The 15,084-nt window shown below is 36.5% G+C and overlaps 1 protein-coding gene across 7 annotated transcripts in view; it reads right to left on the bottom strand.

The window, feature by feature from the left end:
- Positions 1 to 5,328: 5,328 nt before the first annotated feature.
- SYTL2 (synaptotagmin like 2) overlaps positions 5,329 to 15,084 on the bottom strand; it is a 118,629-nt gene continuing 108,873 nt past the window's right edge. For all 7 annotated transcript variants that reach the window (XM_053561269.1, XM_053561272.1, XM_053561274.1 and 4 more), the window contains 4 exons: positions 11,586 to 11,664; positions 8,798 to 8,897; positions 7,247 to 7,452; positions 5,329 to 6,436 (listed from right to left, as the gene is read on the bottom strand). In XM_053561269.1, coding sequence (XP_053417244.1) covers positions 6,291 to 6,436; positions 7,247 to 7,452; positions 8,798 to 8,897; positions 11,586 to 11,664 — 531 coding nt within the window. In that variant the 3' untranslated portion in view covers positions 5,329 to 6,290. The remainder of the gene's footprint in view (positions 6,437 to 7,246; positions 7,453 to 8,797; positions 8,898 to 11,585; positions 11,665 to 15,084) is intronic.

The following is a 15,084-nucleotide window of genomic DNA, read 5'->3' on the forward strand; positions in this document are numbered from 1 at the left end:
TCAAGTGGAAATGTTGAACAGACCCATATCAAGTTCAGAAATAGCATCAACTATACAAAACCTCCCTAAAAAGAAAAGCCCGGGACCAGATGGTTTCACGTCAGAATTCTACCAAACCTTTAAAGAGGAATTAGTACCTATATTACTCAACCTGTTCCAAAATGTAGAAAAAGAAGGAAGACTACCCAACACGTTCTATGAAGCAAATATCACCCTGATCCCCAAACCAGGAAAAGACCCAACAAGAAAAGAAAATTATAGACCAATATCACTAATGAATATAGATGCAAAAATATTCAACAAGATCCTAACAAACAGAATCCAGCAACACATCAAACAAATTATACATCATGACCAAGTTGGTTTTATCCCAGGGTCTCAAGGCTGGTTCAATATACGTAAATCTATAAATGTAATTCAGCACATAAACAAATTAAAAAACAAAGACCATATGATTCTCTCAATTGATGCAGAAAAAGCTTTTGATAATATCCAGCATCCCTTCATGATCAGAACACTCAAGAAAATTGGTCTAGAAGGGACTTTTCTTAAACTGATAGAGGCTATCTACAGCAAACCCACAGCCAATATCATATTGAATGGAGTTAAATTGGAATCATTTCCACTCAGATCAGGAACCAGACAAGGCTGCCCATTGTCTCCATTGCTTTTCAACATTGTAATGGAAGTTTTAGCCACCGCAATTAGGGAAGAAAAGGCGATCAAGGATATCCATATAGGGTCAGAAGAGATCAAACTCTCGCTCTTCGCAGATGATATGATTGTGTATCTGGAAAACACTAGGGACTCTACTACAAAACTCCTAGAAGTGATCAAGGAATACAGCAGCGTCTCAGGTTACAAAATCAACATTCATAAATCGGTAGCCTTTATATACACCAACAACAGTCAAATTGAAAAAGCAGTTAAGGACTCTATCCCATTCACAGTAGTGCCAAAGAAGATGAAATATTTGGGAATTTACCTAACAAAAGACGTGAAAGATCTCTATAAAGAGAACTATGAAACTCTAAGAAAAGAAATAGCTGAAAATGTTAACAAATGGAAAAACATACCATGCTCATGGCTAGGAAGAATCAACATTATCAAAATGTCCATACTACCCAAAGCAATATATAATTTCAATGCACTCCCTATTAAAGCTCCACTGTCATATTTTAAAGATCTTGAAAAAACATTACTTCGTTTTATATGGAATCAGAAAAAACCTCGAATAGCCAAGACATTACTCAGAAATAAAAACAAAACAGGAGGAATCACACTACCAGACCTCAGACTTTACTACAAATCGATAGTGATCAAAACAGCATGGTATTGGCACAAAAACAGAGAAGTAGATATCTGGAACAGAATAGAGAACCAAGAGATGAATCCAGCTACTTACCGCTATTTGATTTTTGACAAGCCAATTAAAAACATTCAGTGGGGAAAAGATTCCCTATTTAACAAATGGTGCTGGGTGAACTGGCTGGCAACCTGCAGAAGACTGAAATTGGACCCACACCTTTCACCATTAACTAAGATAGACTCTCATTGGATTAAAGATTTAAACTTAAGACATGAAACTATAAAAATACTAGAGGAGAATGCAGGGAAAACCCTTGAAGAAATTGGTCTGGGTGAGTATTTCATGAGGAGAACCCCCCGGGCAATTGAAGCAGCTTCAAAAATACATTACTGGGACTTGATCAAACTAAAAAGCTTCTGCACAGCTAAGAACACAGTAAGCAGAGCAAGCAGACAGCCCTCAGAATGGGAGAAGATATTTGCAGGGTATATCTCTGACAAAGGTTTAATAACCAGAATCCACAGAGAACTCAAACGCATCAGCAAGAAAAAAAACAAGGGATCCCATCGCAGGCTGGGCAAGGGATTTGAAGAGAAACTTCTCTGAAGAAGACAGGCGCACGGCCTTCAGACATATGAATAAATGCTCATCATCTTTAATCATCAGAGAAATGCAAATCAAAACTACTTTGAGATATCATCTAACTCCAATGAGACTAGCCTATATCACAAAATCTCAAGACCAGAGATGTTGGCGTGGATGCGGAGAAAAGGGAACACTTCTGCACTGCTGGTGGGAATGCAAATTAATACATTCCTTTTGGAAAGATATATGGAGAACACTCAGAGATCTAAAAATAGATCTGCCATTCAATCCTGTAATCCCTCTGCTGGGCATATACCCAGAAGACCAAAAATCACAACATAACAAAGATATTTGTACCAGAATGTTTATTGCAGCCCATTTCATAATAGCTAAGTCATGGAAAAAGCCCAAGTGCCCATCGATCCACGAATGGATTAATAAATTGTGGTATATGTATACCATGGAATACTATGCAGCCTTAAAGAAAGATGGAGACTTTACCTCTTTCATGTTTACATGGATGGAGCTGGAACATATTCTTCTTAGTAAAGTATCCCAAGAATGGAAGAAAAAGTACCCAATGTACACAGCCCTACTATGAAACTAATTTGGGACTCTCACATGAAAACTATAACCCAGCTACAACTTAACAATAGGGGGAAGTGGGAAAGGGGGGGTGGGTAGAGGGAGGGGAATCGGAGGGATCACACCTGTGGTGCATATTACAGGGGTATTTGCGAAACTTGGTAAATGTAGAATGTAAATGTTTTGGCACAGTAACTGAGATAACGCCGGAAGGGCTATGTTAACCACTGTGATAAAAATGTGTCAAATGGCTTATGAAGTGAGTGTATGATGCCCCATAATCATATCATTGTATACAGTTATGATTTAATAAAAAAAAAAAAAGAAAAAAAAATACTAGAGGAGAATGCAGGGAAAACCCTTGAAGAAATTGGTCTGGGTGAGTATTTCATGAGGAGAACCCCCCGGGCAATTGAAGCAGCTTCAAAAATACACTACTGGGACTTGATCAAACTAAAAAGCTTCTGCACAGCTAAGAACACAGTAAGCAGAGCAAGCAGACAGCCCTCAGAATGGGAGAAGATATTTGCAGGGTATAACTCTGACAAAGGTTTAATAACCAGAATCCACAGAGAACTCAAATGCATCAGCAAGAAAAAAACAAGGGATCCCATGGCAGGCTGGGCAAGGGATTTGAAGAGAAACTTCTCTGAAGAAGACAGGCATGCGGCCTTCAGACATATGAAAAAATGCTCATCATCTTTAATCATCAGAGAAATGCAAATCAAAACTACTTTGAGATATCATCTAACTCCAATGAGACTAGCCTATATCACAAAATCTCAAGACCAGAGATGTTGGCGTGGATGCGGAGAAAAGGGAACACTTCTGCACTGCTGGTGGGAATGCAAATTAATACATTCCTTTTGGAAAGATATATGGAGAACACTCAGAGATCTAAAAATAGATCTGCCATTCAATCCTGTAATTCCTCTGCTGGGCATATACCCAGAAGACCAAAAATCACAACATAACAAAGATATTTGTACCAGAATGTTTATTGCAGCCCAATTCATAATAGCTAAGTCATGGAAAAAGCCCAAGTGCCCATCGATCCACGAATGGATTAATAAATTGTGGTATATGTATACCATGGAATACTATGCAGCCTTAAAGAAAGATGGAGACTTTACCTCTTTCATGTTTACATGGATGGAGCTGGAACATATTCTTCTTAGTAAAGTATCCCAAGAATGGAAGAAAAAATACCCAATGTACACAGCCCTACTATGAAACTAATTTGGGACTCTCACATGTAAGCTATAACCCAGCTACAACTTAACAATAGGGGGAAGTGGGAAAGGGGGGGTAGAGGGAGGGGGATCGGTGGGATCACATCTGTGGTGCATATTACAGGGGTATTTGCGAAACTTGGTAAATGTAGAATGTAAATGTTTTGGCACAGTAACTGAGATAACGCCGGAATGGCTATGTTAACCACTGTGATAAAAATGTGTCAAATGGTATATGAAGTGAGTGTATGATGCCCCATAATCATATCATTGTATACAGTTATGATTTAATAAAAAAATTAAAAAAATAAATAAATAAATAAAAATCACATGGCTCAAAAGCTTTTTAAACCTGAATTCACTACGAATTCAGGTTGCCTACATTTTATAATGCATGAAACTCACACTTAGCCTTCCTCTTGTAGCCAAGTGAGATTTATGATTTATTCCTTTTTTCAGAGAAAAACGTGACATGAAATTCCTTTGGACTTCTGGGGCAGTTGGACATACTATGCATAGATGCAAGAAAGATGAATACTTCTATTGTTCATTCTGGTGTTTTGAAGGTGAGGGATCAGGGGATGGGAGAAGGCAGGCAGTCCTGGTCCTAGATGGGAAGCTACCAGAGCCAATTTTGTTAGTGCTCCAGGGCTGGCTGGATGCCAGGAGATGGTTGAACAGGTAACTAAAGGAAAAGCTGAGAAAGTAGCTTGTAGTTTAACATGGCACCAGAAGAGGGTTTGCATTTCTGCTACTGTGTGTTCCTGGCCAATCTTAGAAGTGTACCTCTACCTAGCTCACCTTGGATTTCTGCAAATTCAGAGCAGAGGGGAGAGGGAATAAAGGCTAAGCACTTCCACAAAAGATTTAGGGAGACAATGGAAAGGGTCTAACTGACCAGTGGGTAGGACATCCTAGTAAGTTTGTGGAAAGAAGGAAGCACTCTAGGTGTTTTCAGCGATATTTATTAGACATTTGTTGTAAGATCCTATGTTCACCTATCACCGAAGCTTCCCTGAACCTACGTCAAATTAGTGCTTGTTTTGAGAAAGGTAAACTGGTTAGATCCTAAGGGACAGTAATACTTCATTGTCACAAAAAGTCTCTGAGAACTTTTAAGAATAAATGTTGGCTTGGCACCTGTAGCACAGTGGTTACAGCGTCAGCCGCATACACTGAGGGAGCCGGATTCAAACTAGCAACAACTACAACAAAAAATAGCCGGGTGTTGTGGCAGGCGCCTGTAGTCCCAGCTACCTGGAAGGCTGAGGCAAGAGAATTGCTTAAGCCCAAGAGTTTGAGGCTGTGAGCTGGGACACCACAGCACTCTACCGAGGGTGACATAGTGAGACTCTTTGTCTCAAAAAAATAAATAAATAAATAAAGGTTAACCTATCTTTAAAGTTTTTCAACTATTTTTTTAAAAATAAAAATTCTACTCTTAATAACATAGCCAAAGTTTCCCACTTAGGAGAAATGATGCCAAAGTTTCAGTGAAGAGTCTAGAAAAATATTAGTCCAGCAGTTCATTAGCCTTGTTAGGGATTATAAGAATTTATAGATTTTAGGATTCCTAATATATTTTATTTAAGATAACAAGTCATACTAATTTTCCAATACAATTTAAATCATGTGATAATTTATTTTAAGGCTTTTTACAAAATACTTTATGAAAATTTTACATACATAGTAAGTACAGTATAATTGGAACAACTCATTCTAATTAAAAGTTTATTGCAAAACTCCCCTGTGACTAATATTATGCTTCTTGAATATAGTGAAGTTATATTAAAAACAATCATATATATGCAGGGTGTTTTTTAAAACATAATTCTTACAAAATAAAGATTTGAGACCTATTTTAAAATAGAATTAAGTCAAAATAAGCCAAGAACTGAATACCACCTATGGCCAATGGGTGGCACCAAAGTACATTTGAGACTTCCGTTACAGCACTTTAGAAAAAGGGATAAGCTGCTTTTCAAGGCAGAAATATATGCAGTAAATACAGTGTCATTGTCCTAACATGGAATTCCATATTGTATTAGATATTAAGGAGTAAATAGTTTTCTTATGGTCCAATTCTTTATCACTGACGTTCTGCCTTTCCTCACCTGTCACTTTTCTACGATATACCAAATTTATAAGTTAGGAGTTACAAGTTACTGCAAGGATTTTCAATGGCTCTCTTAACTGTCATACAAGATTGTGGTACGAAACACATGATGGCTTTAACACATGATGTTAAACACGTTAACATTTTGCTTGTTAACGATATCCCGCATTTAATATTTTTTTGGCAGCTTTTTCTTTGAAGTGGCAGCAGCAGTTCAATTTTCCTAGCTTGCTCAAATATCTTCTTTAATGTTGGATTCACAAGTAAGTTCTATATTTTGTCATTATTTAAGTCCTTTGGGCCTTGAAATCAAAAAAGCACATGCAGATTGACTTTTACATGCTGTGTAGTATTCCTTGGTGGCAATAGATAAAGTGAGGATCTTTGTCCAGGTAGTCAGATTTTGAAGATCAGATCCCACTTGTTTAGTAGTTTTCAGTGGAGGAGTCACTGAATTGTGGGCTCATTTGGAAATCTTGGCAATCAAAAGCATCCTGAGAGGCAGTGTTGCTTCAATCCAAGTGTTGGGAGAATTTACCATCTTCTCCCAGAGAGCAACTTCCTCTGACGTAGAGTCCATCCAATCCACTTCAGTCCCATAGCTTCTACCTGAATAAAAGAGGGAAGTTTTGCTTTTGTACAGAAATAACTCATTGGGGTAATATGGCCATTCCCTAATTATAATCACCAATGGAAGAATGTTAGGAAGAGTTTTAACATCATCAGGAAGGCAGATATGGGACTCATTATATGGAAGAGCTGTTCAACTATTTGAGTGACTCCATTATTGGGATCATTTCCGTAATTTCCAGAGTAATAATTTCTCTTCACAATAATAAAAAAGCTAGATGACAATTCATCAGAGGAATAGAGGAGTCGGGAAGATTCCTACACTGGGTTGGAATGACACTGAATGATCTCTAAGGAGCATAGCTAAGGGTTTAGTGTCTGATAGACTCAATTTTGTAGCTCTAATTTCTTGAGTATCATTTCCTTTGGGGATAACATTAGTAACCTTGTAGAATTGTTGGGAGGATTAAATGAAATAATGCAAACAAAACATTTAATACAATGACTGGTGATTCATAACTGTTAGTTATTATTATTCAAAGCACACATTTAGCTTTGAAGGATGATACCTGTTTTGGGGGTGGTGGCAGGGAATACTGTTAAAGGCTTCTCTCTCCTTGTCACCACAATAACTTAAGTTATGTATAGACAGACGCTGAACCCTATTAACCCTCATATCTAGAGCCCTCGGCACACAGACCTTATCATTTCTTCACTTATTCATTTCATTATATTTAACAGAGATAGGGTATCTATTTTCATTAGGAAGAAGCAAAACAACAAACAAACTTCTAGTGTCTCTCCAGAAAAATTTGGCTCCTGGACAATTAAAAATGTAACAAATGATACCTGTTCCAAAGCCAATCCGAAGACCTCCCAAAAACTGGTTGGTTAATTTGTAATGGTCCCAGACAGTAAGTTCTACACAGGCCTCCATCAGATCTTCAGGCCTGAAACCATCATACACCATGGTGTGGTTGAAGATAGGGTTGGTGGTTTTCCCTACAGCTCTCGTCTTCTGGCGACTTTTCCTACTTGTATCTGGAAGGATAGTACTACAGAAAAGGGGGGGAAGCATTATTGTGAGAGAATTTTAGTAAGATAGTGAACCTTCATGCTTTCAATATACTTCGGCACAGCTACTAAATATTGGCATTAGAGGAAAAAGAGTGTGGAGAGATAGGGGTGCTGATGATGTGGCAGGGTGTGGGAATGGAAGGTGCACCATGCTGGACAGAGAGTTGGCTAGACTTGGTTTGAATCCTAATTCTATCATTTATTGGCTGTGCATTCTAGGGAAAGTTATTTAAACTCTCAGACAACATGCTTCCTCTTCTATAAAATGGGAATGGTGATGGTGACTTCATAAGGTTGAAATTGAAATTAACTAACTAAATAGCTGCATTTAGTAAGGTTTAATATAGTAGCAATTGGTTCAGGATTCTTTTAAAGTTTGGAAGCATGTTCTATTCTTAATTATTTGTGATAGTGTAAGAAATTAGTGTTATACAAAATTGAAAAAGAAAAGCCTCTCCAAATTGCAAGGGTTAACTTTGGAAATAAATTATATGATTTTTTAATAATCACTTGTATTTAATTTATGAAAATATTTGAATGAACTTTCACCTACCATGCCTCATATAAATAAGAAGGTATGAGAGTGGTCTCAGAATAGAAGCCTGACCTGAGCTGTAAATTCTTACCAGCTGACATCTATGAAGATTATGTGAAAGGAAAATCATAAAATCATAAAGGAAAATCTATACTATTTAGTTATATGTCAGTATTAATTAACTAAATAGTCATTAACATAACCAGTCTTTTGGTAGAATCTATGTAGATAAAATTACTCAGGGAGAGCTAGTAGAGCATACCATAATCTGTTTAGTTATTATTTACTAGATGCAAATAATGTCTTAACAGAGAAAAAAGTTTGTCATTTAAAGACCCAAACTATCTTAAGCTCTTAGGTGCTCTTAGTAGGTGTTTGTTCAGCAAGTCATTTTCCAATACAGAAAAATACAAAGGCCTTTTGCAAATGGGCCACAAAATAGGTGGGACAAAGGAGAGAAGGAATTCTCCCTGCTCCATAAAAGAGAAAGGGGTGAGATATACTACCATTAGAAATTTAATAAACTCTTTGTACTGATTATTGCCCTCAGCAACAGATGTTCTCTCTAGAACACTATATATCGAGGTATGAGGTCTCTAGTTTCATTTGTATATATGACTTCTTAGCTTTATGATGTTAAAACTAAGTGAAGCCTTGGGTGTTCATGATACTGATTCCTCCAAATTAATTCATTTAAACTCAACATCACAGATACAGAGAAGAGAAACCACTCAGCAAAGGCTAGGCTATAGTAGAATTAAAGAAGGCAGAGTCATCAATGTTATTACCATTTAACAAAAGAATTTAGATGGCTTCCCCTTAGCAGTGGTAAATCAAGGCACTCCTTCACCCAGATATGTACTTCTCCAGTTGTAAGAAGCTTTTTACCTGTAACAGATAAAGCAGAGAAAAAATTTACTGCAAATTCTTTCTTGGCAATAATGCATCCAAAGGTTCAGCCTAAACATGTTCTGGCACAAAGATACTAGCTAGTATTTGATGTTATTATCCTAATTGATTAAATCTATATATTCTTAACTATATATTTCATAGTCTGGTGATACTGAGCACAGATAGCTCTATAAATGTAATTCATATTGATTTCAGGTACAGAATATAACATCGTTCTTTTTGGATTTTGTTTGGTTAAACAAAATCAGATATCAGGGATGTGAATCATCCATTTAGAGTTATATTAAAAACATTTTGCATATGCCTATTTAAAAACATTAAATTAATAGGCCTTTCAAACATTAAAAACCAATATCAGTTAGTATTGGTGGAAGGCATTTTAAACATGTTTGAGTATAAAGTAACCAAAATAGGTATTGGTTAAGGTATAGCCATTTCTTGTTAAGAGTGGTTATACATTTTATCCGGGTATTGCATATATACATATAATAGTTAACATTATAGATAGGGAATGCCAGATTTTTCTGGATGGGTTAGCACAATCAGTCAACCAAACAGAATTTAATGAGCATCTATTATGTGCTGATCCCTATGCTAGGAATGTTATTATACATATATTATACATACAAGGGATATAAGAAATAATCTATACCTTTGGGAAATATCTCCAGTTAAGCTGGAGAGACTAATTCAAATAAAACTATAAAAATGTAATATGCAAGTAAAATGAAATGACAAGTTATTGCTGCAATGTTTTAGAAGATGATGTAATTGGTAAGGGCTAACATTGTCAGGAAAAGATTAATGAATAAGATGGGATCTTATTTAACATTTAGATAAGTTGAGGAGAAGAGAAAGCCATTCTGGGAAAGAAAACCTCAGACAAGATGAGCCCATCACAACACACAATCCCCTTATCCCTCACCACGAAATGACAGAGGGAAAATGGGAAATGGGGTTGGCAGAATTTCTTTCTTGACTATAAATGACAGGATACAAATTACTTGCAAAAGAATCTGCCTTTTAGGAAGATTCAGAAGTCACAAGATGGTGGTCTGGCAGCAGTGTGGCCTAAAGAGATGATTTGCTTAGCCTCAATTTTCTTTTTAACTAAATTGGAATGCCTGTCTCTAGTTCAGTCACTGCTCTCACCATTCATTATTTCTTTCATGTCACTCACTAACTATACTGCCTGGTTACTGAGAATATTTGGACTTGCAACCCCTAATTTTAGCCATAACTTCAGACAGCCTCTTATTAAGGAGAATAACTTGAGGGACTTGCTTGGGAAATGGGGTAAGTGGCTTCCTGGTGTTTATTTCCTGTTGGTTTTTTGCTTTTTAACTGAGCTGAAGACCAGAGTCCTGAACAACTAGAATGCAATTAATAATCTTTTTATTTTTAATTTTTTTGAGACAGAGTTTTACTTGGTCACTGTTGGTAGAGTGCTGTGGCATCTTTAGCTCACAGCAACCTCAAACTCTTGGGCTCAAAACAATCCTCCTGCCTCAGCCTCCCAACTAGCTGGGACTACAGGGACCTGCCATAACACCTGGCTATTTTTTTTTTAGAGACGGGGGTCTAGCTCTAGCTCAGGCTGGTCTCAAACTCATGAGCTCAGGCAATCCACCTGCCTCAGCCTTCCAGAGTGCTAGGATTATAGGTGTGAGCCACCACACCTGGCCTGCAATGAATAATCTTGAGGAAACAGTTTTATCTCCTGGCTCAGCACCTGCAGCGAGTGGTTAGGGTGCTAGCCACATACATCGAGGCAGGTGGGTTCAAACCTGACCTGGGCCTGCTAAACAACAATGACAACTGCAACAAAAAAATAGTCAGGCATTGTGGTGGGTGCCTGTAGCCTCAGCCTCCCAAGGAGCTGAGAGTTAAGCCCAAGAGTTAGAGGTTGCTGTGAGCTGTGACACCAAGGCACTCTACCGAGGGCAACATCATGAGACTGTCTCAAAAAAAAAAAAAAAAAAAAAAAGTTTTATCTCCTAATAAGACACTGAGACTGGAAGACCAATGAGCTTTAAGTTCTTAGCGATGTCATATGTCATGAATTCTAATTGTCACCTGTGGAAAAAAAATATTCAAGTTCCATTCTTATCATAGCACTATCAATAGGCCCAATTCTGAATATAGGAAAAGTCATTCACATTGTGCAGATATAAACTTTTTGGAAAGTGTGGTGAAAAGTTAAAACAAGTACTATAAACTGGACTTAAAACATGAGCATTTTCTCATAGAAACAGAAAGTAGAATGGTGGTTATCAAGGGCTGAGAGCAGGCAGAGGGAAGTTTTGGTTAACAGTTATAGAATTTCAGATTTGGAAAGTAAAAAAGTTCTGGAGATCTGTTTCCCAACAGTGCAAATATCCTTAGCACTATTGAGCTGTACAGTTAAAAATGGTTAATATGGTAAATTTTATATTATGTGTTTTTTACCACAATAAAAAAAAATGTTAAGATGGTAAATTTTATATTATGTGTTTTTTTACCACAAATTTCTTGATTTACATTATAGACCAAATATATTATAATCACTAACTTAATAAATTTGTTTAGGGCTTCACCTCTGAAATACAAGTGGAACCCAAATAAACTTTTGGAGTGGAGAATGATAAAGAAAGGGTATGGTTCTGAGAGAAAACCTTTACATACCAGGGATGGGCTCTGGGACATACTGAAGAGCTAGCTTCATTTCACCTCTGTTTTCTGCTTCAAGGGCAACTGGTGCTGTCTAGAAAATGAAGGAATGTCAGCAGGGGTGAGATACAGACTTTTTATCCATTTCTGGGACGATGTATAACTCATTATTAACCAGAAAACATATCAAGTTAGGCCTTTAGTCTCAAAGATGGTGGAGAACTCAAAATGACTTTTTTGGAGATAGGAGAGGTATCCTAGGTTGTTTTCATTTTGGTCACAAAGATTTTTTTTTTTTTTTTTGAGATAGGGTCTTGCTGTTGCCCAGGCTAGAGGGTAGTGGTGTCAGTTAGCTATGACAACCTCAAAACCCAAATCCCTGGGTTCAAGTGATCCTGTTGCCTTAGATTCCTGAGTAGCTGGGGCTATTCATATGTACCACCACACTCAATTAATTACTTTATTTTTATTTTTATGGAGAAAGAGGTTCACTTTGTTGCCCTTAGTTGAGTGCTGTAGTGTCATAGCTCACAGCAACCACAAAGTCTTGGGCTCAAGTGATCCTCTGGCCTCAGCCTTCTGAGTAGGTGGGACTAGAGGCACCCATCACAACGCCTGGCTACTTTTAGAGATGAGGTCTCACTCTTGCTTAGGCTGGTCTTGAACTCCTGAGCTCAAGCAATCCACCAGCCTCAATCTCCCAGAGTCCTAGGATTACAGGCATGAGCCACCATGCCCAGCCTCAGTTTTTTTTGTTTGTTTGTTTGTTTGTTTTTTAATTTTTTGTAGAGATGAGGTCTTTTGCCTGGGAACCTGTTAAAAATGCATATTGTTGGGATCAAATCTGCTGAATCAAAAACCATGGGAACAGAGCCTAGAAACTATTTTTTAACCAGTCCTTCAGGTGAATCAGACACATGTTAAAATTTAAGTACTTCCCTAGGCTTTCAGTTGGAACTCCTTGAAGGGACACAGACTAGGAATATGGGAAACAAAAACTGGATTAGACCACATGAAAACTGAACCTAAACTTCAATTCATTTTCAGACTAAATTAAGGTGGTCTGACCCTATACCATCTGTCAGAGCAAAAGTAAATCCTCCCAAATTATCCCTAGAATATCCCAGATGTGTTAAAAAATGAAAAGGTACACCAAGATGAAGAACCAAGTGACCAAACTAAGATTTTAAAAAATTGATAAAAGATACTCACAAATATTTAAGATACTGCAATTTTTAGTTATATACTTTAACTAATTTTGATTGCTATATTTATGAAGATAATGTTAAGATTCAGAACTTTAGGAAAGAAATGGAATCAAAATAGACAAATGAAAACCCATTTATTTATTTATTTATTTATTTCATTGAGACAGGGTCTCACTCTGTAGCTTGGGCTAGAGTACAGTGGCATTGTCATAGCTCATGGCAACCTCAAATTCCTGGGTTCAAGTGATCCTTCTGCCTTAGCAATTCTCTTGCCTCAGCCTCCTGAGTAGGTGGGACTGCCAGGCAAGCACCACCATGCTTGGCTAATTTTTTATTTTTTGTAGAGACAGGGTCTCCCTATATTGCTCAAGCTGGTTTCAAACTCTTGGCCTCAAATGATCTTCCTGCCTCAGTCTCACAAAGTGCTAGGTTCACAGGTGTGAGCCACTATACCCAGCCAAAAATCTGAATTTTAAAAATATATTAATACTTGTTATATTGTAGATGGGTTCAAACTGTAAATGGCTTTAACAGTAGAACTGACATAGCAGATAAAACACTGAAAGATAAATTAGCAAAAATAGCCTAAAGCCAAAAAGAATATAGAAAACAGAAGACAATAAGAGACATAGGGACAGAATAAAAAGGTATGTGTAATTGGAATTTCCAGAAGAAGAGGAGGAAAATAGGGGAAAGGCAGCATTTGAAAAAATAATTTCTGAGAAATTTTCAAAGTTCCAGAAATATCAAGGCACAGATTCAAGAAGTTCAATAAATCTAAAACAAAATAAATGTAAAGAAAACTACACTTAGGCTCATTATAATAAAACTGTTCAAAATCAAAGACAAAAATATGCTAAAATATGGCGGGGGGTTGGGGGGAACCACATAACCTTCAAAGGAGCAAAAACAAGTTTAATGGGTGACTTTGCAACAGAAAGGACCAAATACAATGGAATGACATCTTGAAAATGCTGAAAGAAATAATTGTCAACCTAGCAAGAGAATAAAAATATTCTTCAAAGATTAAGGCAAAAAATATGTTATAATACAAAGAAAACCTGAAAGAATCTGTTACCTATAGATGTGCACTAAAGTAAAACTAAAGAGAAGTCTGAGCAGAAGAAATAACTCCGTACAGAGATTCAGGAAGGGATAAAGAGCAATAGAAAGACAGACATTTGGTTAAATCTAAATGAGTACACTGTAGACAACAATATTTTAAAATATTTAAAAATTTTTTTAATATGTATAATTAAAACATAACTAAAAGTATCACAAAAGATGGAATAATGGGTATACTGAGTTAAAATTTTCTTGGTTCTTTTCATTGTTTTAGAGGTGGTAAAAGTCCTAATATGCACTCTGGGAGGCCAAGGCAGGTGGATTGCTTGTGCTCATGAGTTTGAGACCAGCCTGAGCAAGAGCAAAACCCTCTAACTAAAAATAGAAAAACGGAGGCAAGAGGATTGGTTGAGCCCAAGAGTTGCAGGTTCTTGAGCTATGACGACGCCATGGCACTCTACCCAGGGCGACAGCTATAAAAACCTAAATAAAAAAATTGAATTAAAATAAAAGTCCTAATCTATGTTAAACACTTTTAATTTAAGGATGCATGTTGTAGTCTACAGTAACGAACAAGGAAAATTGCAAAGAAAACTGTAACTGGCATAGTAACAGAAGAGAAAAATGAAATAATATAGTAATTAATTCTTTAAAAGGTAATTATGAAAATAATAAGAAAATAGGACAAATGTTAAGACATTAGATTTGGATCCAAATATGTCAATAATTAAATTAAGTGAAGTACATAACACAATTAAAAGACAAATATTTTCCAGCTGAGAAAAAAAAATCACAACTATTGCTTATATAAAGAAACACATCTAAATACAAAAATAGAAAGGTTGCAAATCAAAGGATTGAACCAATTTCTAACCAAAAGGAAGTCGACAGCTACACCAACAGATTATACTAATATATTTTAAGGGGAGAAAAATTACTAGAGAGAAAAAGAAAATTTCAAAATGATAAAAATGGTCAATTCATTAAGAAAGTATAACAATTCTCAATGTGTATAGATGTAATAAGACAACCTCAAAATAAATTATAGTGAATCAAAAATAACAAACCTAAAAGGTGAAAAAGACATACCCACAACTGTATCGTATTAATTCATAGTACAGACATAAAATCAGTAAAACCATAAAATATTTCAGCTACCATTTTTTGAATGAAATAATAATTATGTAGAACACTATATCCTACATCCACAGAATACACTTTCAAGTGACACATAGAACATT

This window comes from Nycticebus coucang, chromosome 14 (assembly GCF_027406575.1).
Source record: "Nycticebus coucang isolate mNycCou1 chromosome 14, mNycCou1.pri, whole genome shotgun sequence".
NCBI classification, from domain to species: Eukaryota; Metazoa; Chordata; class Mammalia; order Primates; family Lorisidae; genus Nycticebus; species Nycticebus coucang.